The sequence below is a fragment of the Sus scrofa genome, chromosome X, assembly GCF_054392235.1.
Source record: "Sus scrofa isolate SSC_HxYL_T2T_F1_AM1 chromosome X, Sscrofa_HxYL_maternal_Yorkshire_Landrace_v2.0, whole genome shotgun sequence".
Lineage (NCBI taxonomy): Eukaryota > Metazoa > Chordata > Mammalia > Artiodactyla > Suidae > Sus > Sus scrofa.
This window is the reverse complement of record NC_139401.1, coordinates 18,952,248-18,976,463: the sequence shown is the minus strand read 5'-3', so window position 1 is coordinate 18,976,463 and position 24,216 is coordinate 18,952,248. Positions and strand designations below refer to the sequence as shown.

At 43.4% G+C, this 24,216-nt stretch overlaps 1 protein-coding gene across 18 annotated transcripts in view; it reads left to right on the top strand.

Annotated features, from left to right (window-relative positions):
• Positions 1–24,216, top strand: part of PHKA2 (phosphorylase kinase regulatory subunit alpha 2) — an 82,414-nt gene that overhangs the window by 25,837 nt on the left and 32,361 nt on the right. For all 18 annotated transcript variants that reach the window (XM_085008626.1, XM_085008623.1, XM_013985960.3 and 15 more), the window contains 10 exons: positions 397–565; positions 2,455–2,537; positions 4,267–4,347; positions 5,972–6,070; positions 8,125–8,271; positions 9,914–9,967; positions 10,469–10,591; positions 14,605–14,700; positions 18,508–18,615; positions 19,366–19,444. In XM_085008626.1, the coding sequence (XP_084864752.1) occupies positions 397–565; positions 2,455–2,537; positions 4,267–4,347; positions 5,972–6,070; positions 8,125–8,271; positions 9,914–9,967; positions 10,469–10,591; positions 14,605–14,700; positions 18,508–18,615; positions 19,366–19,444 (1,039 nt within the window). The remainder of the gene's footprint in view (positions 1–396; positions 566–2,454; positions 2,538–4,266; positions 4,348–5,971; positions 6,071–8,124; positions 8,272–9,913; positions 9,968–10,468; positions 10,592–14,604; positions 14,701–18,507; positions 18,616–19,365; positions 19,445–24,216) is intronic.

Sequence of the window (24,216 nt, the reverse complement as noted above, 5' to 3'; positions counted from 1 at the left end):
TCCCCCACTTAATCGGCACGTGCCCCACCTTCAGAGACATCATTGCTCTTCTCCTTCCAACATAAGGAAACAAGCAGTTGAAATTTAAAGAGGAAAAGGAGGGTCCTCTTCCTCCCTTCCTCCCTCACTCCTTCCCTCCCTCTCATTGAGTGCCTGCCATGTATCCAGCTCATTTGGAGAGAGCAGACAAAGAAGCCCTTTGGCTTGACCCCTTACCTCTGCAGAGCTTATTAAAATCCCAGAGATGATGAGCGGAAGAATCCCCACACAGCCCCTCTGTGTGGCGCTTGCTAAGCAGTGAACATCCATCCTTCCATCCTTCTGGCTCCTAGATCAAGAGCTTGACCTTGCCAGCCATAAACTCCTTAACTATGTGCAGCTCGCTTGCTTTCTCAGGTGGATAAGGTGGAGAAGTTCAAGCACACTCAGAGTACCAAGGACAGCCTGCATGCCAAATACAACACCGCCACCTGCAGCACTGTGGTGGGCGACGACCAGTGGGGCCACCTCCAAGTGGATGCCACCTCCCTCTTCCTCCTGTTCCTGGCTCAGATGACTGCCTCGGGTGAGCCAGGGCTGATTGAGCCCCTTGTACTGGGAGTGACAATCCAGAACGCAGCAGAAAGGGGCAGGCATTGATCAGTATTCAAAATAAGCTATTTCTGTAAAGAAAAGGCATGTTTCTTTTTGCATTGCATTATGTGCATTGACTCTGTGGCTTTGTTGATGGTCAGCCTCCTGCGCCCTCGCAGGATGAGGGCTGTTGTGTCAGCTGTGTTAGCATCTTGCTGGTTGATCCCAAAGCTTCCTTGTTGTCACTGTTCCCTAATTACTGGACCAACCTAGATCAGATCTACCTTTAATAGTTCAAATATCTGCAGCCAGTGTCATGCCCCATCTTAGAGTTTTCTTCTCCAGGAGTAGCAGCCTGGCCCTTCCACTCTTCTTCTCACTCCCCTAGTTGCCCTTTTCTAGACACACCCTCATTTATCCAGATTATAACCAAAGAACATAATTTCTAGAAGTCACCAGTGTGCCCAGATCTGTCTTTCAGTCCCTAGAGTCCATGCTGTGAGTGGGCCAAGAACTTCTGGACGGTGAGTGTTGTTCTTGTCGAAGCCCAAGCTGTTGCTTTCAGGGAGTCCTGGATGCCAGGCCTCCTGAGCTCCAGGTTGCTGGCCTGCTCTGTGAACCTCAGGGCCTCAAGTAAGGTTACTTAGCTGCTGTGTTTCAAATTCTTATCTCCAGTCTCCTCAATTCACGCTCCCAAGTTAGAGGCTTCTCATGTATTTCAAACTGCAAATGCAAAACTCCAGAAATAGGATAAGTCAGTAAATAATATTGTTATGACTTGTGAATAAACCAAGCACTTAAAAATATGGTTTGGTTATGAAAGTTAATATGAGCTTACTGTAGATATTTTGGAAAATACAAGGGAGTACAAAGAAAAAAAAATCTCACTGCCAATTTTCATTTGAATGTGTCTCCTCCAAGTTTTTTGTCTGTGTATTTTAACACATATTTAAGGTCACAGTGTAAACATAAATATAGTCTTTTTATTATATAGCATTATAACTTAAGCATTTCCTCCATGATATTGTAAGCTGTTTGTACACACAATTTTAGCGACTTTATCACTGGATATGCCATAATAAGTTTAACTATTCCTTTATTCTTTTTTCCCCCACTATTAAAACTATGTTGCAATACCAGATTTGATCACCATCTCTACTTCCTTCTGTTAGTTAGATATTACTCAAAGGCTGCTCTTACTTGTTGCCAAATTGTTTTCAGAAGAGTTTACTAGTTAAACTTCCCTTACCGTTGTAAGAGTGCATATCTTACCATGCCCATACTAGCTTCAAGAATTCATGCTTTAAAAATATGTGTATTTGCCGTAACCAGATGTACACTGAGGACGCCAGCGAAACGCCAGCTACCCCCTCACTGCCTGCCTTAGCACACCGATGCAGCCCCCTGGGCAGGACCTGGGAGCTGGCCTTTCCACCAGGCGAAGAGCTGTCTCCTGCAGTCAGGGGCTCTGCTTTCCCTGTGTGCCACTGGGGAAAAGTACCTGCCCTTTGGCTCACTCAAGGACAAGGACAGTGGTTGCTCTGGGCTGAAGCGCTTGCTCTGTGCAGTCTTCTTTGCATGAATCCAACACATAACCGAAGGCCCCATATCTTCTCTTTCAGTGCTTTCTACCAGTTAGCACAAACACAAAAGTGGAGTCATTTTGTTCTTCTTCCCTTCCCTCCCTGCTTCTTTCCTTCCTTCCGAGATTAGATGTTAACTTACGATTTACTTCATACTTAATTTTTGATGCCCTGGTAAGAAAAATGAAAATGGGGGTAAAAGGATTTATTTCCTAGAAGTGTAATATTTGTAATTTGTAAGGGCACTTCCCACTTTACAATATAACCCATAACTTCCTTGCTTTTTTGTTTTTACTAGGTTTACGTATAATTTTCACCCTTGATGAGGTGGCCTTCATACAGAATCTTGTTTTCTACATAGAAGCTGCCTATAAAGTCGCTGTAAGTATCAAACCTAATGGTTTTTTCAGCCCTTTGAGGACCACGCTGTTTGGGGCTGACCCGAAGGTCTTGCCATTGTACCCATGAGCTTGTGAGTGTGGTTATGTCCCAAATGGAACTTATCTACAAAAACAGGTGGCAAACTAGATGTAGTTCAAGGGCCATAGTTTGCTGACTCAAGGGCTAAAGCAGTATTTCTCAACCAGGGGCAGTCTTCGCCTTCCAGGGGCCTTTTGGCAATGTCTCGAGATGGTTTTGGCTGCCACTCTGGGGAGGGTCCTACTGGCATCCAGTGGATAGAGGCCAGGGATTCTGCTGAACATTCTGCAGTGCACAGGACACCCCATACAAGTGACCAGGCTCCAAGTGTCAGTAGTGCCGCGAGGCTGATAAACCCTGGTCTGAAGAAACTTGGGAAGTCTTTGTGGAAAGGGTGGGACTTGAGTTGGACCTTGGAGGACATGTAGGGCTTAGATAAGCAGAAGGGAGGGGAAAGGGTGTGGGAGTAGTAGGAACAGTCATGGAGATGGGAACAGACTGTGGCTGTGGGAGGGGTACTTGGGAAAGTGGGCGCAGAGCGAAGGAGTGTTCTTAGGGTGAAAGCTGAGTACCTGAGCAGAGTAGAAAGTAAAATCAGCTTGTGGCTGTGCAGGAGGCGGAGATGGCTGCTGGAGGTATGGCCATCCAGAGAGAGAGATTTGAACATGATCCACTAGAGAATAAACGGTTTGTCATTTTAGACTCTTACGCCTGGGAGTGAGCGGATCAGAGCGGTTTTTAAGGATGAGTCACTTGGCTCCAGGGTTGGAGTCAGGATGGGTCGCAGCAGAAAGGGCCAGATGTAAAGCGTACCAAAGGAAGGGGTCCTGGGGCTCAGCGGCAAGGCCTGCATGGCAGGGAAGGGTCTGCAGTTGCTACACTGTGTCTAGGTCCTAAGTTTCACATTTTGAAAATGTTCACCTTTCTGTAATAATAGTAAATACCACAAAAGTTGGCATTGGTCCTATGCTTCTTGAGTTGTAATCTTTCAGTGGTGCATATAGCATTGTTTCAAAATAGTATCCAGTGCTTAGGTTTCTTAACTGAAAATATGAACTGTAAAAGTTGGGTATGCATGTATCAAGTCCTCTATGTGGATGGGCTGTTCTAAGTCAATTCATATTAATTCATTTTAAAATACTGGGAAAGTTCAGAATTCTGAGCCTTTTTTTAGCAAGTTTTAACTTGCTGAGTATTTTTTCCTCAAGAGGTAATGCTAGAAATAGATATTATTTTAAATGGTTTGGGTTGGCTTCATCATCTAGTTATATCTGATTTTTTAAAGTTTCTTTATTCCATCTTACAATTTAATATACATTCAAAAGAATTAGCTAAATAAAGGGCAACCTTTTATTTTAAGATAAACTATTTTGGAAAAAAAAAGAGACAAAAAAAGATAAACTATTTTGTTCTCTACAGATCAAGAGTTTCTTACAAATTAATAACTTTTAGAAATAAGAAACTTGAGTGTCTTTGCATGCTTTTTTCACCACTTGAATATTTTTACTTCCAAAACTCCACACAGAGGTCAAGTGAACTGAAACCGAAAAAACACAGCCTGAGTACATAAAGCCATGAATTGCAGCCTTTGAGAGGAGGTGCTCGTGTTTCATTATGTTTGCGGTGACATAAAGGAATCATTTTTCCATAGCACTTCTCATATACCTCTCTTTCCCTTTTTCTCCTGCAGGATTATGGAATGTGGGAACGTGGAGATAAGACTAATCAAGGCATTCCAGAGCTGAATGCCAGCTCTGTAGGAATGGCCAAGGTGACAGTCTCATCTTGCTTGTTCTTCTTTCTGTGCATCTTTAACTGCTTTGATTTGGTTCTCATCTTGAGCGGTTTGCATTTAATCTGATTAGCATATGTTTCAAAAGCCAACATCAAGTATGAGATACGAGTGGCACATGTACCGCAGCCAGCTGAATTGTAGGTGAAAAAGGTAGTTTTCCTACACTGAAATCAGCACGTGCCCGAAAAGCAGTGCACTTGCTCCTCATTATCCATCGTTATCACCCATGGGTCTAAGCTTTTGTTGTTCTCTAAGAAGTTGGATGTGTGATGTCCAGTCTCCTTTTCTGAGTCATAAAAGAAGGCTGAAGAATATGACCACTTTAAGGGCAGGGCTCACAAGTTTAAAAGGCTACAGGGTCAGGTCAAGCGAGCAACAGAAACTAGTAAAGCTGGCCAGAGAGAAAATTATCTGGGGGCGTGGGGATATTAGGGACACTGGGAACTCTCTCTAAAGTATTCTAATTCAAATCATTTTTAAAATTTCCTCAGGCCAAACAAAACATGCCTGTGGGGCAGATTCAGCTGCTGGCCACCAGTTTATATCTCTTGCCCTAGACATTTAGCATGCCTCCTCCCCCCCTTCTTCCTTAAGACTTACGCATAATTTTAGACCAAGGAAAGACTCCAGAACTAGAATTTTTATTTTTAATTTTTTCTTCTTTTTTTTGGGGGGGGGGCGCATCCCCAGCATTTGGAAGGTCCCAGGCCAGGGACTGAATCCAAGCTGCAACTGCAGCCTATGCCACAGCTGAGGCAGTGCTAGATCCTTAACTTACTGTACCAGGCCAGGGATCAAACGCACACTGCCACAGAAACAATGTAAGATCCTTAACCACTGTGCCACAGTGGGAACTCCCAGAACTAGAATTTTTAAAGCAACAATAAATGTGCTGTTAAAGTTAACTGACAGAAAACATACTTAATACTAAAAGAATTAACTTTCTTAAGTGCCATATATGCTAATGGTAGAAGTTAACCACTAAAGTAGGTGAAAGAAAAGCCAACCATGAATTTGGCCCTTCCGCCCCTTAACATACACAATGCTGTGTTGTTAATACTTCATTTTGGGGTAGAATACTAATTTTTTTGGGAAATATTTTTCTTTTTCTGTTTCTTTTTTTTTTTTAGGGCCACACCCGCGGCTCATGGAGGTTCCCAGGCTAGGGGCCCAATTGGAGCTATAGCCACTGGCCTACACTACAGCCACAGCAATGCAAGATCTGATCTGCATCTGCGACCTATACCATAGCTCATGGCAACGCTGAATCCCTGACCCACTGAGCAAGGCCAGGGATTGAACCTGCATCCTCATGATTACTAGTCAAATTTGTTTCCGCTGAGCCACACCAGGAAGTCTAGGAAGTATTTTTCTATTTTCTCCTTCTTGTTCCTTTAGTGAGCAGCAAAATGCAGGAAAGGTCTTATGCACTGAAAATAAGGATAGACTGCACATATAGAACACTTTAGCTGGATTTTAAAGACATGTTTAATCACCTTTGGGAGACTGTCTGTGAGAGATGGCTTAATAAAAAAGAAGTACCAGATATGGGGGTATGTGTTTGCTAGAACAAAAAAGTAATTCATACCGGTGCTTATAGGCAGCCCTCGAGGCAATTGATGAACTGGACCTTTTTGGAGCCCATGGAGGTCGCAAGTCCGTGATCCACGTCCTGCCTGATGAGGTCGAACACTGCCAGGTAATGGCTCAAGCCTCGCACAGCCCGGGGAGTAGGGAAGGAGATTCATGGAAGACTCGGGCTCCAGTTCAGATGCCTCACCTTTCTAGCTTGGTGGTATTTGGCTTCTTTGAGCTTCAGTTCCCTCATCCATTAAATGGGCAACTGAGACCTTCCTCCTGTTGCACAAGGTGGTCATAAGGATCAGAGTAATGCACTTAGTTTGTCAGAGTACTTCGTGAGCCAGAAAGGACTGTGCAAACATAAGACACAACAATGATGTTGTGTGTATGGAGTCGACAATCAAGGCAACCTTGTTTTATTGGAGGCAAAATCTGTTTTATGTTTTTTGGGCATTAGGTGGTTTTCTGTCATGTTTATTTCATGAGGTCCTCAAATTGGATGACTAGCAAGCAATAGTTCACTTGGGGAGGGAGTGGGGATGGGCAGGCAGAGTGGACAGTGGAGGAGAGATGATGTTGGAGAAATGGCGATTAGCAGAACCTCCCTGAAAGACAGCTGAGAGAAAGGTGTGATTTGATGCACATTCAAGGACTCCATTTAGCAGACCGTCAGTCACCTGTTGCTGGCAACTCAGCAAGCTTTTTTTTTTTTTTCTTTTGTCTTTTTGCCTTTTCTAGGGCCACTCCTGTGGCATATGGAGGTTCCCAGGCTAGGGGTCTAATCGGAGCTGTAGCCGCCGGCCTACGCCAGAGCCACAGCAACACCAGATCCGAGTCGAGTTTGCAACCTACTCCACAGCTCACGGCAACGCCGGATCCTTAACCCACTGAGCAAAGCCAGGGATCGAACCCACAATCTCATGGTTCCTAGTCGAATTTGTTAACCACTGAGCCACGACAGGAACTCCAGCAAGCTCTTATTTAGTGAGGGCCCACTGTATGCCAGGTACTGTGCTGTGAGAGTGAGACACAGAACAACGTGTAAGCCGAGAGCTTCTGGTGGGAGTGTGTGCTTCAGGCAGAGAGAGCCTAGGCAGGGCGACTAGTTAAAGAATTGGGCTGGGGAGTCAATTGGCTGTAGAACGTGAAGCTTTGTTCTGAAGCTGAAGGGTTCCCCTCCATACTTATTCTGCCCTTCTAGCTCATTCCATTTCCCCCCATAATAGTCTTTAATGAAGAATCTGCTCTTTCCTGGGGTTTGGTTTAATAAAGTCAAGCTGGTATGCATTTTGGTGGATGAGGAGTCCTTAGTGGAAATGCCATGAGTTCTGTAACCCTCGGGGCCTAGATTGGAATACCAGCTCTGTCGCAGTCTAGCTGCATGCCCTCGGGCAGGAGTCTCTGCATCTGAGTCCTCATGTGTGAACTGGACATAGTTCTCCAATTCCTTTCATGTGGAAGATTTAATAAGACTGTTTGCTGGGGTCTAGTCCCATGTCTGTGTGTGTTAGATCCCAGCGTTAGTTCTCCTCCCTTCCCAAATTTCTCCTTATAATTTCACTTTCCTTTAGTTTACAGTGCCTAATCCAGCCACCTTATAATTGAGGCCATGTTATGGTGCCACTAAGTAGTCTGTCCTTTCTAGGACGAAACTCATTCTGTTTCACCTAAACCATTCTGTCTGTTCATGTGGTCTTCTGAATTTGACTCCTTGAAGTGCTTCCTGGGTCGCTCAGTCCAACTGGTCACATTCTACAGAAGCCAGACATTTCTCCATGTTGGCCCCATATGTGTGTTCTTCGCTGTCTTTATCTTCACATTCAGGACACACTAGCCTGCTGACAAGGTAGTCCTTAGTTCCTTCCCTGTGTGTCCTAAAGGCCCAGCAGAGTCAACAGACGTCACGGAAGGAAGTGAGGCAAACAGTTCTCAACACAGGCTGCAGGCACACGGCCTCTCTCCCTGGCTCCCCCCCGTACTCCTACAGCCAACGGGAAGCATTGGTTGGGTAGGCAAGTTCACCCAGCAGGGGCCGTGTTGGCAGGAAAAAGCGCTACTAAAAGTTGGCAAACTCATTTAAATGTTCCCTGGCTATAAAGTTGTCGTCTGTAGATACAGTATGTAACTCTTAGTGCTTCTGAGGTTAAAGCCACCTGTTTGTTTCTCATTCAGTCCATTCTGTTCTCCATGTTGCCAAGAGCATCGACGTCCAAAGAGATTGATGCTGGGCTTCTTTCCATTATTTCTTTCCCGGCCTTTGCAGTGGAAGATGTGAACCTTGTGAATGTGACCAAAAACGAAATTATTTCCAAGCTCCAGGTAAGCATTGGTCACACCGGTACCCTTCTACCCTGTGTTAAGTGCCCCTCTCAGACAATGACACGGTGCAGCTCATCCAGGCCTTGGTTCTCCATGAGGTCAGTCTCTTGGTGTCTAAGTGGACTCAGAGTGAAGGGTCCAAAGCTGAGTCTAGAAGTGAGAGAAGAAGGTCTCAGAGCAGTAAATGCCTTGATTCTCTAAGAAACAGAGCTTCAACGCAAGCTCTTAGCATTTAAACCCCATTACATCACGCCAGTACTTCTAAGGTAGAGCTTCTTAACCCTTTAGAGATGACAGATGGACTCTTTTAAGAATCTCTTGAAAGCTGAAATCCCTGCTAGAAAAAAAAAAAAATGAAATGCCCATTTCCTAGTGCCCTTAAACTTCACACGCAATTTCTGGGGACTTTGAGATCCCAAAGTTAAATTGAGGTTAAAAAAAAAAAAAAAAAAAGTCCCTGCTCTGGAGTTCCCTGGTGGCTCAGTGGGTTAAGGATTCCACGTTGTCATTGCTGTGGCATGGGTTCAGTTCCTGGTCTAGAAACTTCTCCATGCCACAGACTTGCCCAAAAAAAAAGTCTCTGCTCTGAGGTGAAGTGCAGAAGCTATGCCACATCACGCCAATCTGAGGTTATTCAATACTACAGCCAACTGAAGTTGTCTGTAAAATGATCAAAGAATGTAAGTTTCCTAAACCGAAATCTGCATCTTGATGATCCTACTTAGATGAGGTGAAAAATACTTTTCACCTTTGGAAAGAAAAGGGTAAAGGGTATCCAACTATATCTCCAAAAGAAGGTGCTGCTTCAGTCAGGGACCAGTGGAGAAAACAGAACCTGTTTAGTTTGGTTTGTGAAAGTAGGCAGGGAGTTCCTGCAGGGAATAAAGTGTTTCAAGGGGAGCACGGTCTAGACTGGGTCTCCCCAGGATGCCCCAGACACTGCACGGCTGGCCACGAGGAGTGCTCTTGCTTCTGCAGCCATCGATAGAGTAGCCCCATGTGCATTTAAGAAACTGGGGAATGGACACCCAAAACTGTGATCCAGGGCTTAGGGAGGCAGAGTAAGAGACCACTGCCACTGCTCTTCTTACTTAACACCCAAGAAGCTAGGGTGGAACACTGGTGCCTGGCCCAGGAAAACCAGCAGCCATGGCCCTAAGCCATAGAAAGCCCCACCACCTGCCTGCCCTACCTCTCAGAAAATCAAGGCTCCTTTGCATCCAGAACCTAACTGCGAAGAGTCTGGAATGTTCTCGTGGCTTTCCAGTCTTTCAAGTAGAAACAGTCCAATCCACATATATGCCCTGGTGACTTCTCCAAGCAGTGAGGGTCCCTTTGCATCTTTACACGATACAGCAAATCAGAATAAATGGATGGTCATTCAGTGAACTCTCAGAAATTACTCTCGCAGTCCTGACTGAGGCCCTAATGGAAGGTTTTGGCATTCCCTTCCAAGCCCTGATCAAACCTGAGCTTACTTTGCTAGCTACTTAAAAATAACTTCTTGTACTGATAGCAGAGAGCACTTGGTAACCATTTTGTTACTAAAAGATTCATGGGAAAGGGGGTGAAGGGCTGACTTGAATCAAAAAGGCAAAGAAATTCTTCTGTTTCATCAAATGCACTTTTTTTTAATCTTTAGGGACGTTATGGATGCTGTCGCTTCCTTCGAGATGGTTATAAAACCCCGAGAGAGGTAGTATTTAAAGACTCTTTCTTCTGATTCCTTACCTGCTTCATGTATAAGTTGCCCCTGTGGTCTTCTCCCTCAATTTATTCTAAAAATAACATGCTGGAATATTGAAAAGGAAACTCAGTTTTGGAGTCAGCAAGCTAGAGTTAGGCAATAGAATAGTAAGATCATCTGGAGGACAGCAAGGTGGTGATTTAAAACCAGCTTGTAGACAAGGACAAACAGTTCTGTGGCTCACATATTTTTTAAAAGGCCAACTGTCGCCTCCCTGCATTCCTTTGCCATAGCGATGATATCATGGTATCAATAAAATAGTCTGCTCAGCACTGTGAGAGGCGAATTGCTATTGATTTGTTCTAGAGATATAGAAACCTTAATGTAATGAACTATACCAGCCCCAAAGCTGCACTGAATCAGACAGCAAGGGAGACCCAGTGAGGTAGAACCCTATTAACCTGTGCCATCTGGCATCACCTTTTAGAAGGTTTACCTGTTTGGTTCCAGGATCCAAACCGATTGCATTATGACCCTGCTGAACTCAAGCTCTTTGAAAACATTGAATGTGAATGGCCTGTGTTCTGGACTTATTTCATAATAGATGGGGTCTTCAACAGTGATGCCGTTCAGGTGAGAAAAAGCTGGGTGTTGTGCGGGTCATCAGCATTTTCATTCCACTGGTGTGCTGATTATTGCTGGAACATAGCGTTAGGCAAGAATTCAGGCACTATTTCAGTTTATCTGTTGCCACTTAACAAACTTTCCTCAAACTTAGTGAATTAAAACAGCAACTATGTGCTCATTATTCTACAATTTGGGCAAGGCTCAACAGAGACAGGTTTTCTCTGCTTCACCCAGTGTTAGTGTCAGCCGAGATGGTTCAGTGGGGTTGGAGGATCTGCTTCCAAGATGGCCTTCCTCACGTAGCTGGCATCTCGATGCTGGCTGTTGGCCAGGAGCTCAACTAGACTGTTGACTCAGGCCTTCGTTTTCCTCCACATGGCTAGCTTGGGTGTCTCAGAGCTTTGCAGTCTCTGGGCGTTTCAACTTTTTACATGGTGGTCATCTTCTTCCAGAATGCAAAAGCAGAAACTGCCAAGCTTTCTTAAGGCTTAGGCCTGGATTCTATTATTTAAGGGCTCTTGCTGCCAAACTGGGTATGTTTTGCCAGAGTGCAGCAAGCCAAAGGTGAGATGGCAAGGTTTGTAGCAAAGAGGGGATTTATTTGCACAGCAGTGATGCAAGGAGAACAAGGCTCAGGTCTGCCTTTCCAAAAGCAAGAGGTTCGGGGTACTTACGGGATAAAAACTAAAGCAGCAGGGTGGTCTGAGGCTTGGGGAAAGGTGATGGGGAAAAGGTATGGTGATCTTCCTTCTGCGCAGGTGTAACTAGGCGATGGGCCTGCACATTGCAAAATGGGGGCGCTTAGCACGGTCTGAGGGTGGAGTTTTCAGCCCTCTGACATTCGCGCAGGCCCAGTTGGAGGGCGACGGGGTCCAGTCTTCACCAGCTGAGCTGGAACTAGACACAGTTGACTCCAAGTTTCTGAAAAGAACAACCCAGGCAAACATCTTCCTCTTTAGGCTCAGTGCTGCTTGGAGGACATGCACGTCTTAAAAGGACTTTGATTAATGAAGGCAGGTTGCAGGCGAAATGGATTTGACTCATGATTACTCAGAGCTTCCTCGTTTCTACCTTTTGATCATTCCTGCATCTTGAAGGTAGAGAGGCGATGGCCACTCGGGCTACTTCATGCTGATTAAGGGACGTAGACCTAACTAGGGCTTGAGGAATGAAACTGTTTAGCACTCATTTGAAAATATTCTTTTTCCAGTTTCAAGCCAACATTTTGATCCCAATAAACAAATACCACCTATCCACTAGCTGTCAAGGCATTCATAGGCCCAAGATGGGTAATCAAAACCGCAGACAAAGATATACCCTGAGGGGGACCACAGAATGCCAGACATTATTAAAATTTAGGCTCTTATTTTTAGGGATTTTATCTAGGGCACAGTCAAGCCAGGGGTCAGTGCCTTACCTTTTTCATACTGGAGTATTTTGGCATTATCAGTGAGGCTAAAACACTAATAAGATATTAAATATAGAAGAAATGCAAGCTGGGAAAAATAAGTACAGTTTCTACAGTATCTTGATCATGTAGAACCCTGACGGGGGGTAGACACCAGGGTCATTTATTAATTTTTTTAACCTGAGGACACGAGGAGAGGACCAAATTTCAGCTTATTCAAGAAAAACAGGAAATTCTCTGTTGATTAGCCTAACCCAATATGTTACATCTGAGGGCTTTTAGCATAAGTTTTTCAAAGGGAGGCACTACCCAAAGGCTCAAGGATGAGGAGGCCGGGTTCATCCGGGACCACCAAACAGGCTTCCACAGACCAGCTTTGTTGTTGCTGCTGTTCTTTTCAGACCAGCCATGGTTTTGCTGTCTTCAACTCTAGTTTAAGGTACTCTTGGCTAATGTCTTATTTAATATATCATCATTCTTCCTGGTCTCCCAGCCTCCAGCCTCCTTCCTGCTGTTCTGCACACCCATTGCCAGGGTGCTGTTATTAAGAAAGAGATTATGCTACTGGTCTGCTTAAAAGTTCTGAATGGCTTCCTGATTGCTTTTGGGGTAAAATACAAGCTCTTCACATGTTTTGTAGAATCTCATACCATCTGGCCCTCATTTTCACCACTGTAGCCCAATTTTTTTTTTTTCCTTTTTAGGGCCGCATCCTGTGGCATATGGAGGTTCTCAGGCCTACACCATAGGCACACTATTTCCGAGCCAAGTCTGCGGCCTACACCAAAGCTCATGGCAATGCAGGGATCGAACCCGCAACCTCCAGGTTCCTAGTCGGATTCATTTCCACTGTGCCACAACGGGAACTCCAATAGCCTGATTTCTTACTCCTTACTTCCTTTGTTGAGCTCTATGATCCAAGCACATGGAAACTTTTTCAGTCCTTTGAACAAGACTGTCTGTCCCTTTTTCTCAAATGCCCAGAATATGCTTTCTACCCCAACTGCTCCTTCCTCCTCTTGATCCGTTGGGTCTCTTCTTTGAGAAATTCGAAAAGCTGGATCAGGTGCTCCTTTTATAAGCCCCACAGCTCTCACACCAGCGTGGCACTTCTAACTGTGTTTCCCACTTACTTATCAAAGGACCCCGGTAGAGGTGGTCTCCATCCCGTTCACTGGTACATCGCCTTTGCCGAGTCCATAGTAAGTGCACAATACAATGAGTATTTGTTAATGCAAAGTTCATTTGTTCAAGACACATTGCTTTAGCATTTGCTGCCATGCACACTTTGGTGAGCAGAGCAGACCTGTCCTTATGAAGCTTATTGACAAGCTCATATACTTGGCTGTCTTTTTTAATCTGTTCACATCACATATTCTTGGGTAGGATATGCAATCTAAAACTCATTTTAGTCTTTGAAAGCTGCCTCTGTTCAGGATTGCCGAGGTATTTCAGAAGCGGCAGTAAGCTTGAAATATTAACGTTCCCCCGTTGTCGATTCTTACTCTTATGCTTTAGTGATTATCTTGGGTCTTAGGCTTTCTTGTATCCCAGAACTGAGATCTCTCAAAAGGGTTGAGTTGGAATTTCTGTTACGAACAAGCTTGACAATTATCAGAAACAAAAGCTAAGGAGACAGAAAAGCCTGTGCTTAATCCCTTATTTTCTAGGTCTCAGAATTTACTGCTTTATGCTCCCTGTTCCACTTGTTGCCCATTGACATTTTAAAAGCGATGCACCCCGTCATGTTTTGCTGTCCATAAATTTCAAAGAAGAAAATGAAATCGGGAAGCCATGTGACTGGGCTCTCCAGAGGTGAAATGTGTTAAATAGTGGGGTGGGTGGCTGAAGGTTTTTTCTTTCTTCATTTCCCTTTTAATACAAAGGTCTTAATCACTGCCTCTTTAATTTAGTAGAAATCAACATCACTGCTTTTATTATATTGAGTAGCATATCCTAAGAATCAGGGTGTATGGATCATAGTACAGACACTGCATTTTCTTCACATCCAATTCATTCAGCAAAATTTCTTGAGCAATAAATGTTTGAAGGAGGGCATTTTATTTTAGTCTTTTTTTAGGGTCACACCCAGGGCATATCGAAGTTCCCAGGCTAGGGGTTGAATCAGAGCTACAGCTGCTGGCCTACACCACAGTTCACAGCAACGCCGGATCCTTAACCCACTGAGCGAGGCCAGGGATCGAACCCTCATCCTCATGGATAATAATCGGTGGGCTCGTTACCCCTGAGCCACAACGGGAACTCCTGAATGAGGGCATTTTAAATGGAAAACTACCAACAGGTGGAAAAGGGATGTACTGGCCTCCACACCAGAAAGCTTATAGTGTAGCTGGTGAGACAAAATTTAAATGAGAAGTTGAGTGAAATATTTTAATCATGAGTTAAAGACAGCATACAAAAGACCAGTTGCATTTAGCTCCTCCTAACATTTGCTCTCAGCAAGAGTCCAGGTTCCTCCTGCACCCCTTGAGCTGAAGGTATTTGTGCATGTCTTAGCCCGGGTCCTACTTCTAATCTGTTAGTTGCCAAAGAGCTGTTTTTCTGTGTGGCACTGCTCTTTCACCCCTTGGGGGATGGGGCTGTTTTCCAGGTGCAAGAGTACCGCGAGGCCCTGGAGGGAATATTAATCCGGGGCAAGGACGGGATCCGCCTGGTGCCTGAGCTCTACGCCATCCCACCTGACAAGGTAACAGGCGCTGCTTATCTGGAATGACGTGAGTTGGCGCTTGGCCTTACGGCATTTTCCCTTCTCCTTTAAGACCTAACACTTGCCCAGGAGACGTAGCCTGTAAAGTCTTCAGTAGCGCTCCTGTCTGTCACAGGAGTTATAGTAGCTTTGGAGCCGCGCTGGACCCAGGTACCCAAGGGAGGCGTCACTGGAGGCCCTTCAGAGGATACCTGTCCCTCTGCCAAGCCCAAGGCCAAACAGGCCCTGGACAGTACAGAACACTGTTGGGCACTGTGTTGTCCCACATCGCCCCAGAAGAATCCAGACAGACTCTCCCTGGGGGAGGGCGAGAGAGCTACAGGCAGACCTCACTTCACCACAACTTCACGGATACTGTGTCTATGTTTTTTTTTTTTTTCTTTTCCCCACAAACTAAAGGTTAGCAGCAACCCTTCATCAAGTTTTTCCAATAGCATTTGCTCACGTTGTGTCTCTGTCACATTTTGGTAATCCTCACATTTCAGACTTTTTCATGATTATTTGTTACGGTGAACTGTGATTGGTGATCTTTGATGTCACCACTAAACTCAGTGAAGGCTCAGATGATAGCATTTTTGAGCAGTGAAGTATGTTAAAATTAAGATGTGTACATTTCCTTTAAACCAAATGCTCTTGCACTCTTAATATATGACAGTATAGTGTGACCCTAATTTTATACGCCCAGGGAAACCAAAAAATTTGTTAACTCCTTTTTACTCATTGCGATGGTCTGCAACTGAGGCCCGCCTGTTTGGGGTAGTTGAGAATCTCTTCCTTTGAGTCAGGCACTTCCTGAACTGTAGCTTGAGCAATCACTTAGAAGCCACGCTATATCAGGAAGAGAGAAACTGGCCAGTTCCAAGATGCCCAAAGGTACTTTTGTTCTACCAAGTTTCTTAAGTTGGCTCATGATGAACATATATATCTTTTGTCTTTTTGCCTTTTCTAGGGCCGCTCCTGGGGCATATGGAGGTTCCCAGGCTAGGGGTCTAATCGGAGCTGTAGCCGCCAGCCTACGCCAGAGCCACAGCAACAGCAGATCCGAGCCGCGTCTGCAACCTACACCACAGCTCACGGCATCGCCGGATCTTTAACCCACTGAGCAAGGCCAGGGATCAAACCTGCAACCTCATGGTTCCTAGTCGGATTCGTTAACCACTGCGCCACGACGAGAGCTCCTGGACATATATATCTTAATGGGAAGATTTCCTCATGTTAGAAGAAAAGAATTCTTGATTCAAGGCTATTGCTCCTTCACGTGTTCCTGTTGCTTTAAAGTGTCATTATTGAATTAGTGGGAGGACGAGACCAGCATCCCTTCCTCAGCTGACAGGGCCTGCAGGAGAGGGTAACCCGGCAGAGGCTGTCATGCAGCAGCTTGGGTCTAGGGCTTCTATGGTTGAATCAGGCCCACCAGCACATGGTCAGGGCCTTTGAAATTATCTGCCTCAGTTCAGAGAGGCTGTGGGAACTGTCAGAGCTCAGACAGCATTGGGCTCCACCTGGAACCAGATCCCCAGTTCAGGGCCTCCTCATAACCCCACGCTGCCTCCTAATGGGTGGTGCATTTCCAGGGAGCAGAGAGTCCCTCACTAAACAGATCTGGCCATGGAGCCTGCACGGGCTGTTTTCTCTGTAAGTGGCAGAGGCCTAGATTTCCTGCTCCTGTACTCCTTTTACTGTGTCATGTGTATGTATTGGGAGGGGGTGCTGACAGTGAGGGCTGGGACTACCTGTTCAGGTTGCCCCTTTTCCGATACGGAGGCACTTGGCAAAACAAAATGAGTTATGGAAGGTGGTTTGGCACCTGGAAGCAGAGGAAGGGAAAATAAATAGTTACAGAATAGAGAATAACCAGCCATCTATGTTCTACTAAAAGGCACATTTCCTGACTATAGTAAATGCTGGGTGTTATAAGTGCTCCTTTTTTTTTTTTTTTTTTCTGGTGAACAGTTCTGGCTGTACATGAAAGGGTACTCTGCAGCTTTCTCGTAAACTCCACACTGAGCTTTGGGCTTCTGCTTGTCATTTCAACACCCTCCTTTATCTAGCATGTTTACATATCACCAGTTTTGAACATGCTTTTATGTTGAACATAGTGTATTGGCTGCTTCCCAGTAAGATAGGAAGGTTTACCCATCACATCAGTAATATATAGAAACCATTGCACACAGGGCCACCTAGACTCATAAGGCACCTTTATGCAAACTAGAAAAAGGGCCCTGTCCTTAGAGTGGCTGCAGCCCTGGGCCAAGACGGCATCCAGCCTGGGTTTCAGTGTCATTCATTTCCTCAGCTGGACATGCTTTTTGCAAGGTGCCACCAGCCACAGAGGCTGCATCGGACAGTTCGAGACCAGTGCAAGTGCGCTGACAGAGGGGTCACAACACCGGCTCAGTCTCTGCAAGCTTGCAGGCTGGCGGGGAGGGGGGCGTTGTCGGGAGAGCAAGTTGGTGGGGCCGGAGGGCAGACACTAGAGTGGCAACAGCAAAGGCTCGGTGCGTTAGAGGACCTGCAAACAGCCTGGAAGGACTGAGATGGAGGCAGGGAGAGGCACACCTCCGCGGGGAAGCGGGAGCTGGCCGTGGGTGGGAAGAGAGCAGAGTCATGCTGTCTTTTGATCCAGACAACTTGTCTGCCTTCTGTTCTTTGCATAAACTATTTCCCATTCCAGTTCTGTGCCGTCTTTCTTAACACTATTTACATTTCAAAAAGCTTTAACACACAATTTGATTGTAAAAGTAATCCTGCGTACTGCAAAACCTCCACAATTCAGTAGAAAGAAGAAAATATTTCTCTCTAATCTTACCTCCCAAATATAACCACGATGACATTTTGGAGACTCTCCCTCCACATATTATCCTATTATCCTGTTTGATTACTGGTGACGTTTAACTGTTCAGTTTATGAGCTTAGGTTTTTCTTCGTTTACTACAGCAAATTTTTCAAAATGTAGTAAATATATTAATAACATCACTGATTAATCTATAAGCAGGAAATGAGTCACCTCATGATGTGATTTTGTTTTTTTCCCCCTTTGGAGAAAGACGTGTTCCCTGTTTCCTTCGGTTGGCTTGGGTTTTGTGGAGGAAGAAGGGGGTCGCTCACGTCACCCCCAACCAACGAACATTGTAAAACCCAAATGTCAGCGTGGAGTTTACTGCAGAGAAAGTTACAGACCCACTTTTACAGCATGTAGCCAGCAGTGTCCATCAGAAAGGGAACTGTAGCTTATTTTGATGAGTCAAAAGCTCCTACTGGATTTAGCTTTTTTGAATCCTTGATGGAAAACGAGCGATCCAATAGTTGTTTTCCTCAATAAATAGCGCCACCTTCTGGTAGTTTCCTTGTATCGTCACACGGGGTTTATGCACCCCTGAGGAGAGCCAGGTAGAAGATAACATCCAGCACTGCACTGCCATGGCTGTTGTCTGATGTTTTAGATCATTGTACCCATAATATGGCCAAACAGAAGCATGAGCTGTGAATTTTTTATTGCCCAGACCTGTGCCAAAGAAGGCAGGCCAGGCTTCCAGTGCCTATCTCTCTACCATTTGCCATCAGTCTGCTTGTGGCAAGAGCACTGGCCTGGAAGCGAACCTAGGTTTGAGTTCCACCTCTGCGCCTTTGTCCAGTTCTCCCTGTCCTGGCTCTCAGGCAGAATCGCTCTAGAGGATCAAATGAGTGGCCTCGTGTAAATCCTCCGTGCGCCGCCCCGTGTGCAGTGAGTGACGTTGGCCTTCTTCTTCTCTCACATTCTGAATTTGGATTTTTTCTCTTTGCCAGGTGGATGAAGAATATAAGAATCCTCACACAGTGGACAGGGTTCCTCTGGGGAAGCTGCCCCATCTGTGGGGCCAGTCCTTGTACATCCTCAGCTCCCTGTTGGCAGAGGTAGGGGCCTTGGGGGCTTCACAGACTAGAAACCATCAGGGGACCAGAAGAGTACAGGGGCTCTCTGCCCAGTGTGGATATGAATGTCTTTGGCATCTTCATGGCTTTAAAGTCACCTGGTTGAGTTGGCTCTGAGGCTTGAGTCCAGGGCTTGTGTGTCCCTATTTATGGTAAATCCCCATTTTGGGGGCAGATGCAAGGCGAGCACTCTCCCCACACCCCTTCCCACCAGCATTCCCGGTCTGTGGCTGGAGCCTGGTTGAGTTGATGGTCAGCAGGAGGCCAGAAGCTTCTCAGCCGGGATCAGCACAAGTATGGAAGATGGAGGGTTTGGGAAACTACTACACACAGTCCTCGGCACAGGAAGCGGAAGGACTCTGCCTGTCCAGTGCTGTCTACAGGAAAGGGCAGTGGGCTGATGGTTCTGCAGTGAGTTTTGTATCAGATGTTCCCTTGGTCCATAACACCCTCAGACAGAAGGTCTACTGCCTCTGACTCATTGCTTCTGGTTAAGCATTTTCCTGCCTCAGGGCTTAAGTTCTTAATTTTTTAATATTTTTAATTTTATTTATTTTTTTGCCACACCTCAGCATGTGGAAGTTCCCAGACCAGGGATCAAACCCATGCCACCAGCAGTGACAATGATTGAGCCAGCAGGGAACTCCAAAAATATTTTATTTTCAAACTTAGGTTCATGGTGAAACTTCAGTGAATCGGTATTTCATAGCATTCTTGCTTCTCTTTTACTAGGGATTCCTGGCCACTGGTGAAATTGATCCCTTAAATAGAAGATTTTCCACTTCCGTCAAACCTGATGTTGTAGTACAAGGTTTGTGAGCATGTTTATTAATAGTATTTAACTTTGTAAAACCAACTTAAAAAAATTTTATTGAAGTATGGTTGATTTACAATGTTGTGTTAATTTCTTCTGTATGACACAGCTATTCAGTTATATGTATATATTTCTTACTCATTTCTTTTCCATTATGGTTTGTCACAGTATATTGACTATAGTTCCCTGTGCTATAGTGTAAGACCATGTTGTTTAACCATCTTATATGTAATAGTTGGCTAATCTCAAACTCCCAATCCTTCCATCCCCAACCCCCTTGGCAGTCACAAGTCTGTTCTCTGTCTTTGAGTCTGCTTTGGTTTCTCTTTCTGACTTACTGCGCTTAGTATGATAATCTCTATTTGCATCCATGTTGCTGCAAACAGCATTATTTCATTCCTTTTTATGGCTGAGTTATATTCCTGTGTGTGTGTGTATACTATATACCACATCTTCTTAATCCATTCATCTGTCGATGGACATTTAGGTTGTTTCCATGTCTTGGCTATTGTGAATAGTGCTGCGATGAACATGCAGGTGCATGTATCTTTTCAAATAAAAGTTTTCTCCAGCTATATGCCCAGGAGTGGGATTGCTGGATCATATGGCAACTCTATTTTTAGTGTTTTGAGGAAACTTCATACTGTTTTCCGTTGTGGCTGTACCAGTTTACATTCCCCCCAACAATGTAAGAGAGTTCCCTTTTCTCCACACCCTCTCTAGCATTTATTATTTGTAGACTCTTTAATGGTGGCCATTCTGACTGGAATGGGGCGTTACCTCATTGTAGTTAACTCTAACAATTAGTAATGTTGAGCATCTTTTCATATGCCTGTTGGCCATCTGTATGTCTTCTTTGGAGAAATGTCTACTTAGGTCTTCTGACCATTTTTCTGTTGGGTTGTTTTTGTTGTTGTTGTTGAGTTATATGAGCTGTTTGTATATTTTGGAAATTAAACCCTTGTCTGTCTCATCATTTGCAACTATTTTCTGCCATTCTCTAAGTTGTCTTTTTGTTTTATTTATAGTTTCCTTTGCTGCACATAAGTTTGTTAAGTTTGACTAGGTCCGTCCGTCCGTCTGACTGTCTTTCTGTCTGTCCTCCTTTCCTTCCTTCCTTCCTTCCTTTTTGCCCCATCCATAGCATGTGGAAGTTTCTGGGCCGGGGGTCTAATCCTCGCCACAGCAGCAACCTGAGCTGCTGCAGTGAGAACACTGAATCCTTAACTTACTGTGCCACAAGAAAACTCTCCCATTTGTTTATTCTTGTTTTTATTTCTATGGCTTTGGGAGATTGACCTAATAAAACATTGGTACAATTTAAGTCAGAGAATGTTTTGCCTATGTTCTCTTCTAGGAGTTTTATGGTGTCATCTCTTACATTTAAGTCTTTAAGCCATTTTTAGTTTATTTTTGTGTATGATGTGAGGGTGTGTTCTAGTATCATTGATTTGCATGTAGCTGTCCAATTTTTCTAGCACCACGTCCTGAAGAGACTGTTTTTTTCCCATTTTATATTCTTGCCTCCTTTGTCAAAGATTAATTGACTGTAGGAATGTGGTTTTTTTTCAGACTCTATTCTATTCCATTGATCTATATGTTTTTATGCCAGTACCACACTTTTGATTACTGAAGCTTTGTAGTATTGCCTGAAGTCTGGGAGGGTTATGCCTCTTGCTTTGTTCTTTTTCTTCAGTATTGCTTTGGCAGTTTGGGGTCTTTTATGGTTCCATACAAATTTGGGGATTATTTGTTCTAGTTCTCTGAAAAATGTCATGGGTAATTTGATAGGGATCCCATTAGAGCTGTAGATTGCTTTGGGTAGTATTACCATTTTAACAATATTCATTCTTCCAATCCAAGAGCATGACACAACTTTCCATTTCTTTGAATGCTTTTCAATTTCCTTGATTAATGTTTTATAGTTCTCAGAGTGTAAGTATTTTACCTCATTGGTCTGATTTATTCCTAAGTATTTTTTTTGACATGACTTTAAAATAGATTGTTTGTTTATATTCCCTTTCTGATATTCCATTATTAGTGGAAAGAAACACAACCAATTTCTGTATGTTAGTCTTGTATCCTGCTACCTTGCTAAATTCATTGATCAATTCTATGCTTTTTGTATGGAGTCTTTAGGGTTTTCTGCATATACTGTCATGTCACCTGCATATAATAACAACTTTACCTCTTCCCTACCAATATGAGTACCTTTTGTTTCTTTTATTTGTCTGATTGCTGTAGTTAGGATTTCTAATACTCTGTTGAATAAGAGTGGTAAGAGTGGGCATCCTTATCTTCCTTGTCTTGTTCTAGATTTTAGTGGGAAGGCTTTCAGCTTTTCACTTTTGAGTATTATGTTGGCTGTGGGTTTATGAAAAATAGCTTTTATTCTGTTGAAATAGGTTTCCTCTATAACCACTTTCATAAGGGTTTTATCGTGAATGGTTGTTGAATTTTATCAAATGCTTTTACTGCATCTATTGAGATGATCATGTGGTTTTTGTCCTTTCTTTTGTTGATGTGGTGTATTACACCGATTGATTTGCATATGTTGAACCATCCTTGTGACCCTGGGATGAATACAACTTTGTTGTGTATATGATCTTTTTTATGCGTTGTTGAATTTGGTTTGCTTGTGCTTTGTTGAGAATTTTTTCCATCTATATTCATCAAAGATATTGACCTGTAATTTTCTTTTTTGGTAGTGTCTTTGGTTTTGGTATCGGGGTGATGGTAGGCTTCATAAAATGTCTTTGCGAGTGTTCCTTCCTCTTCAGTCTTTTGTAAAAGTTTGAGAAGGATTGGTATAAGTTCATTGTGTGTTTGGTTGATTTCCCCAGTGAAGCCATCTGGTCCTGGACTTTTGTTTGTAGGAAATATTTTTTATTGCAGATTCTATTTCATTGCTAGTGATTGGTCTGCTCATATTATCTATTTCTTCTTGGTTCAGTTTTGGTGCACTGTATGTTTCTGGAAAGTTGTCCGTTCTACATTGTTGAATTTATTGGCATATAATTGCTCATTGTATTCTTTTAGGGGTGTGCGGGGGTTTTTGGTTTTTGTTGGCTGCACCCTTAGCATATGAAAGTTCCTGGGCCAGAGATCGAACCTGTGCCGTAGCAACGACCCAAGCTGCTGCAGTGACAACACTGGATCCTTAACCCCTTGTGCCACAAGAGAACTCCCTCTCATTTGTACTTCTGAAGTATCAGTTGTGATTTATCCTCTTTCATTTCTTACTTTGTTTATTTGAGTCTTCTCTCCTTTCTTCTTGGTGAGCCTGGCCAGAGGTTTGTCCATTTTGTTTACCCTTTCAAAGAACCAGCTCTTGGTTTTATTGATTTTTTTCTACTTTTTTAAATCTTTATTTCCCATCTGATCTTTATTATCTTTTTCCTTCTGCTGACTTTAGGTTTTGTTTATTGTACTTTTTTCTTATTCTTTTAGGTGATGGGTTAGGTTGTTTGAGATTTTTCTTGTTTCTTAAAGTAGGCCTGTATCTACCTCCCTCTAAGAATTGCTTTTGGTGCATTCCATAGATTTTTGTATGGTTGTGTTTTCATTGTCATTTGCCTCAAGGTATTTTTTAATTTCTTCTTTGATTTCGTTTGACCTAATGGTTTTTTAGTAGCATGTTGTTTAGTCTCCATGTAATTGGTTTTTTTCTCATTTCTTTTTCTATGGTTGATTTCTAGTTTCATGCTGTGGTGGTCAGAAAAGATGCTTGAAATAATTTCTATACCCAAATTTGTTGAGGCTTATTTTGTGCCCCAGTATGTGGTCAGTCCTAGAGAATATTCCATGTGTGCTTGAAAAGAATATATATTCTGTTTTGGGGTGGGGGGGGTATAATATCCTGAAGATAAAAATTAAGTCTAACTGTTCTTTTGTATTATTTAGGATCTCTGATGCCCTATTGATTTTCTATCTCAGAGATCTGTCCATTGATGTGAGTAGGGTGTTAAAGTCTCCAGCTGTTATTGTATTCTTGTCAGTTTCACCCTTTATGTCTGTTAGTATTTGTTTTAGGTATTTGGGTGCTTCTATATTGGGTGCCTGAATTTTGATGATTGCAATATCCTCTCCTTGTATTGATTCTTCTCTCACTATGTGATGTACTTCTTTATCTTTCTTTATGGCCTTTGTTTTATAATATATTTTGTCTGGTATGAGTATCGCTATACCCCCACCCCATTTTCTTGTCATTCCCATTTGCATGAAATATCTTTTCCCATCCCTTCACTTTAAATCTGTGTTTCCTTTGCCCTGAGGTGGTTCTCTGGTAGGCAGCATATTGTAGACTCTTGTTTTTTTTTTAATCCAATCTGTCACTATATGTCTTTTGATGGGAGCATTTAGTCCATTGACGTTTAAGGTAATTTTTGTTAGATAGGTATTTATTGCCATATAAACCTTGTTTTCCTGTTCATTTTATATTTCTTCTTGTCCCTTTTTATTTGTTTTTCCTTTTGTGGTTTGATGATTTTCTTTTGAATTATGCTTATGTTCTCTTTTTGCACCGTTTTTCAAGTATGTTAACCCTTTCCTTATCCACTTGCTTTAGACTAGAAAAAAAATTTATATTTTCTTACTCTCCCACATTTTATGATTTTGATGTCCTCTTTTGTATCTTCATTTTCATCCTTTTGCTCTTCATTGTGGTTATCATCACTTTCACAGAAATTTTTTGATTTTTTTTAAATCAGTGTACTGGCTTATTAAAGTGATTTGCTTGCCAACTGTAATTTTCTCTTTCCTATAGAGTC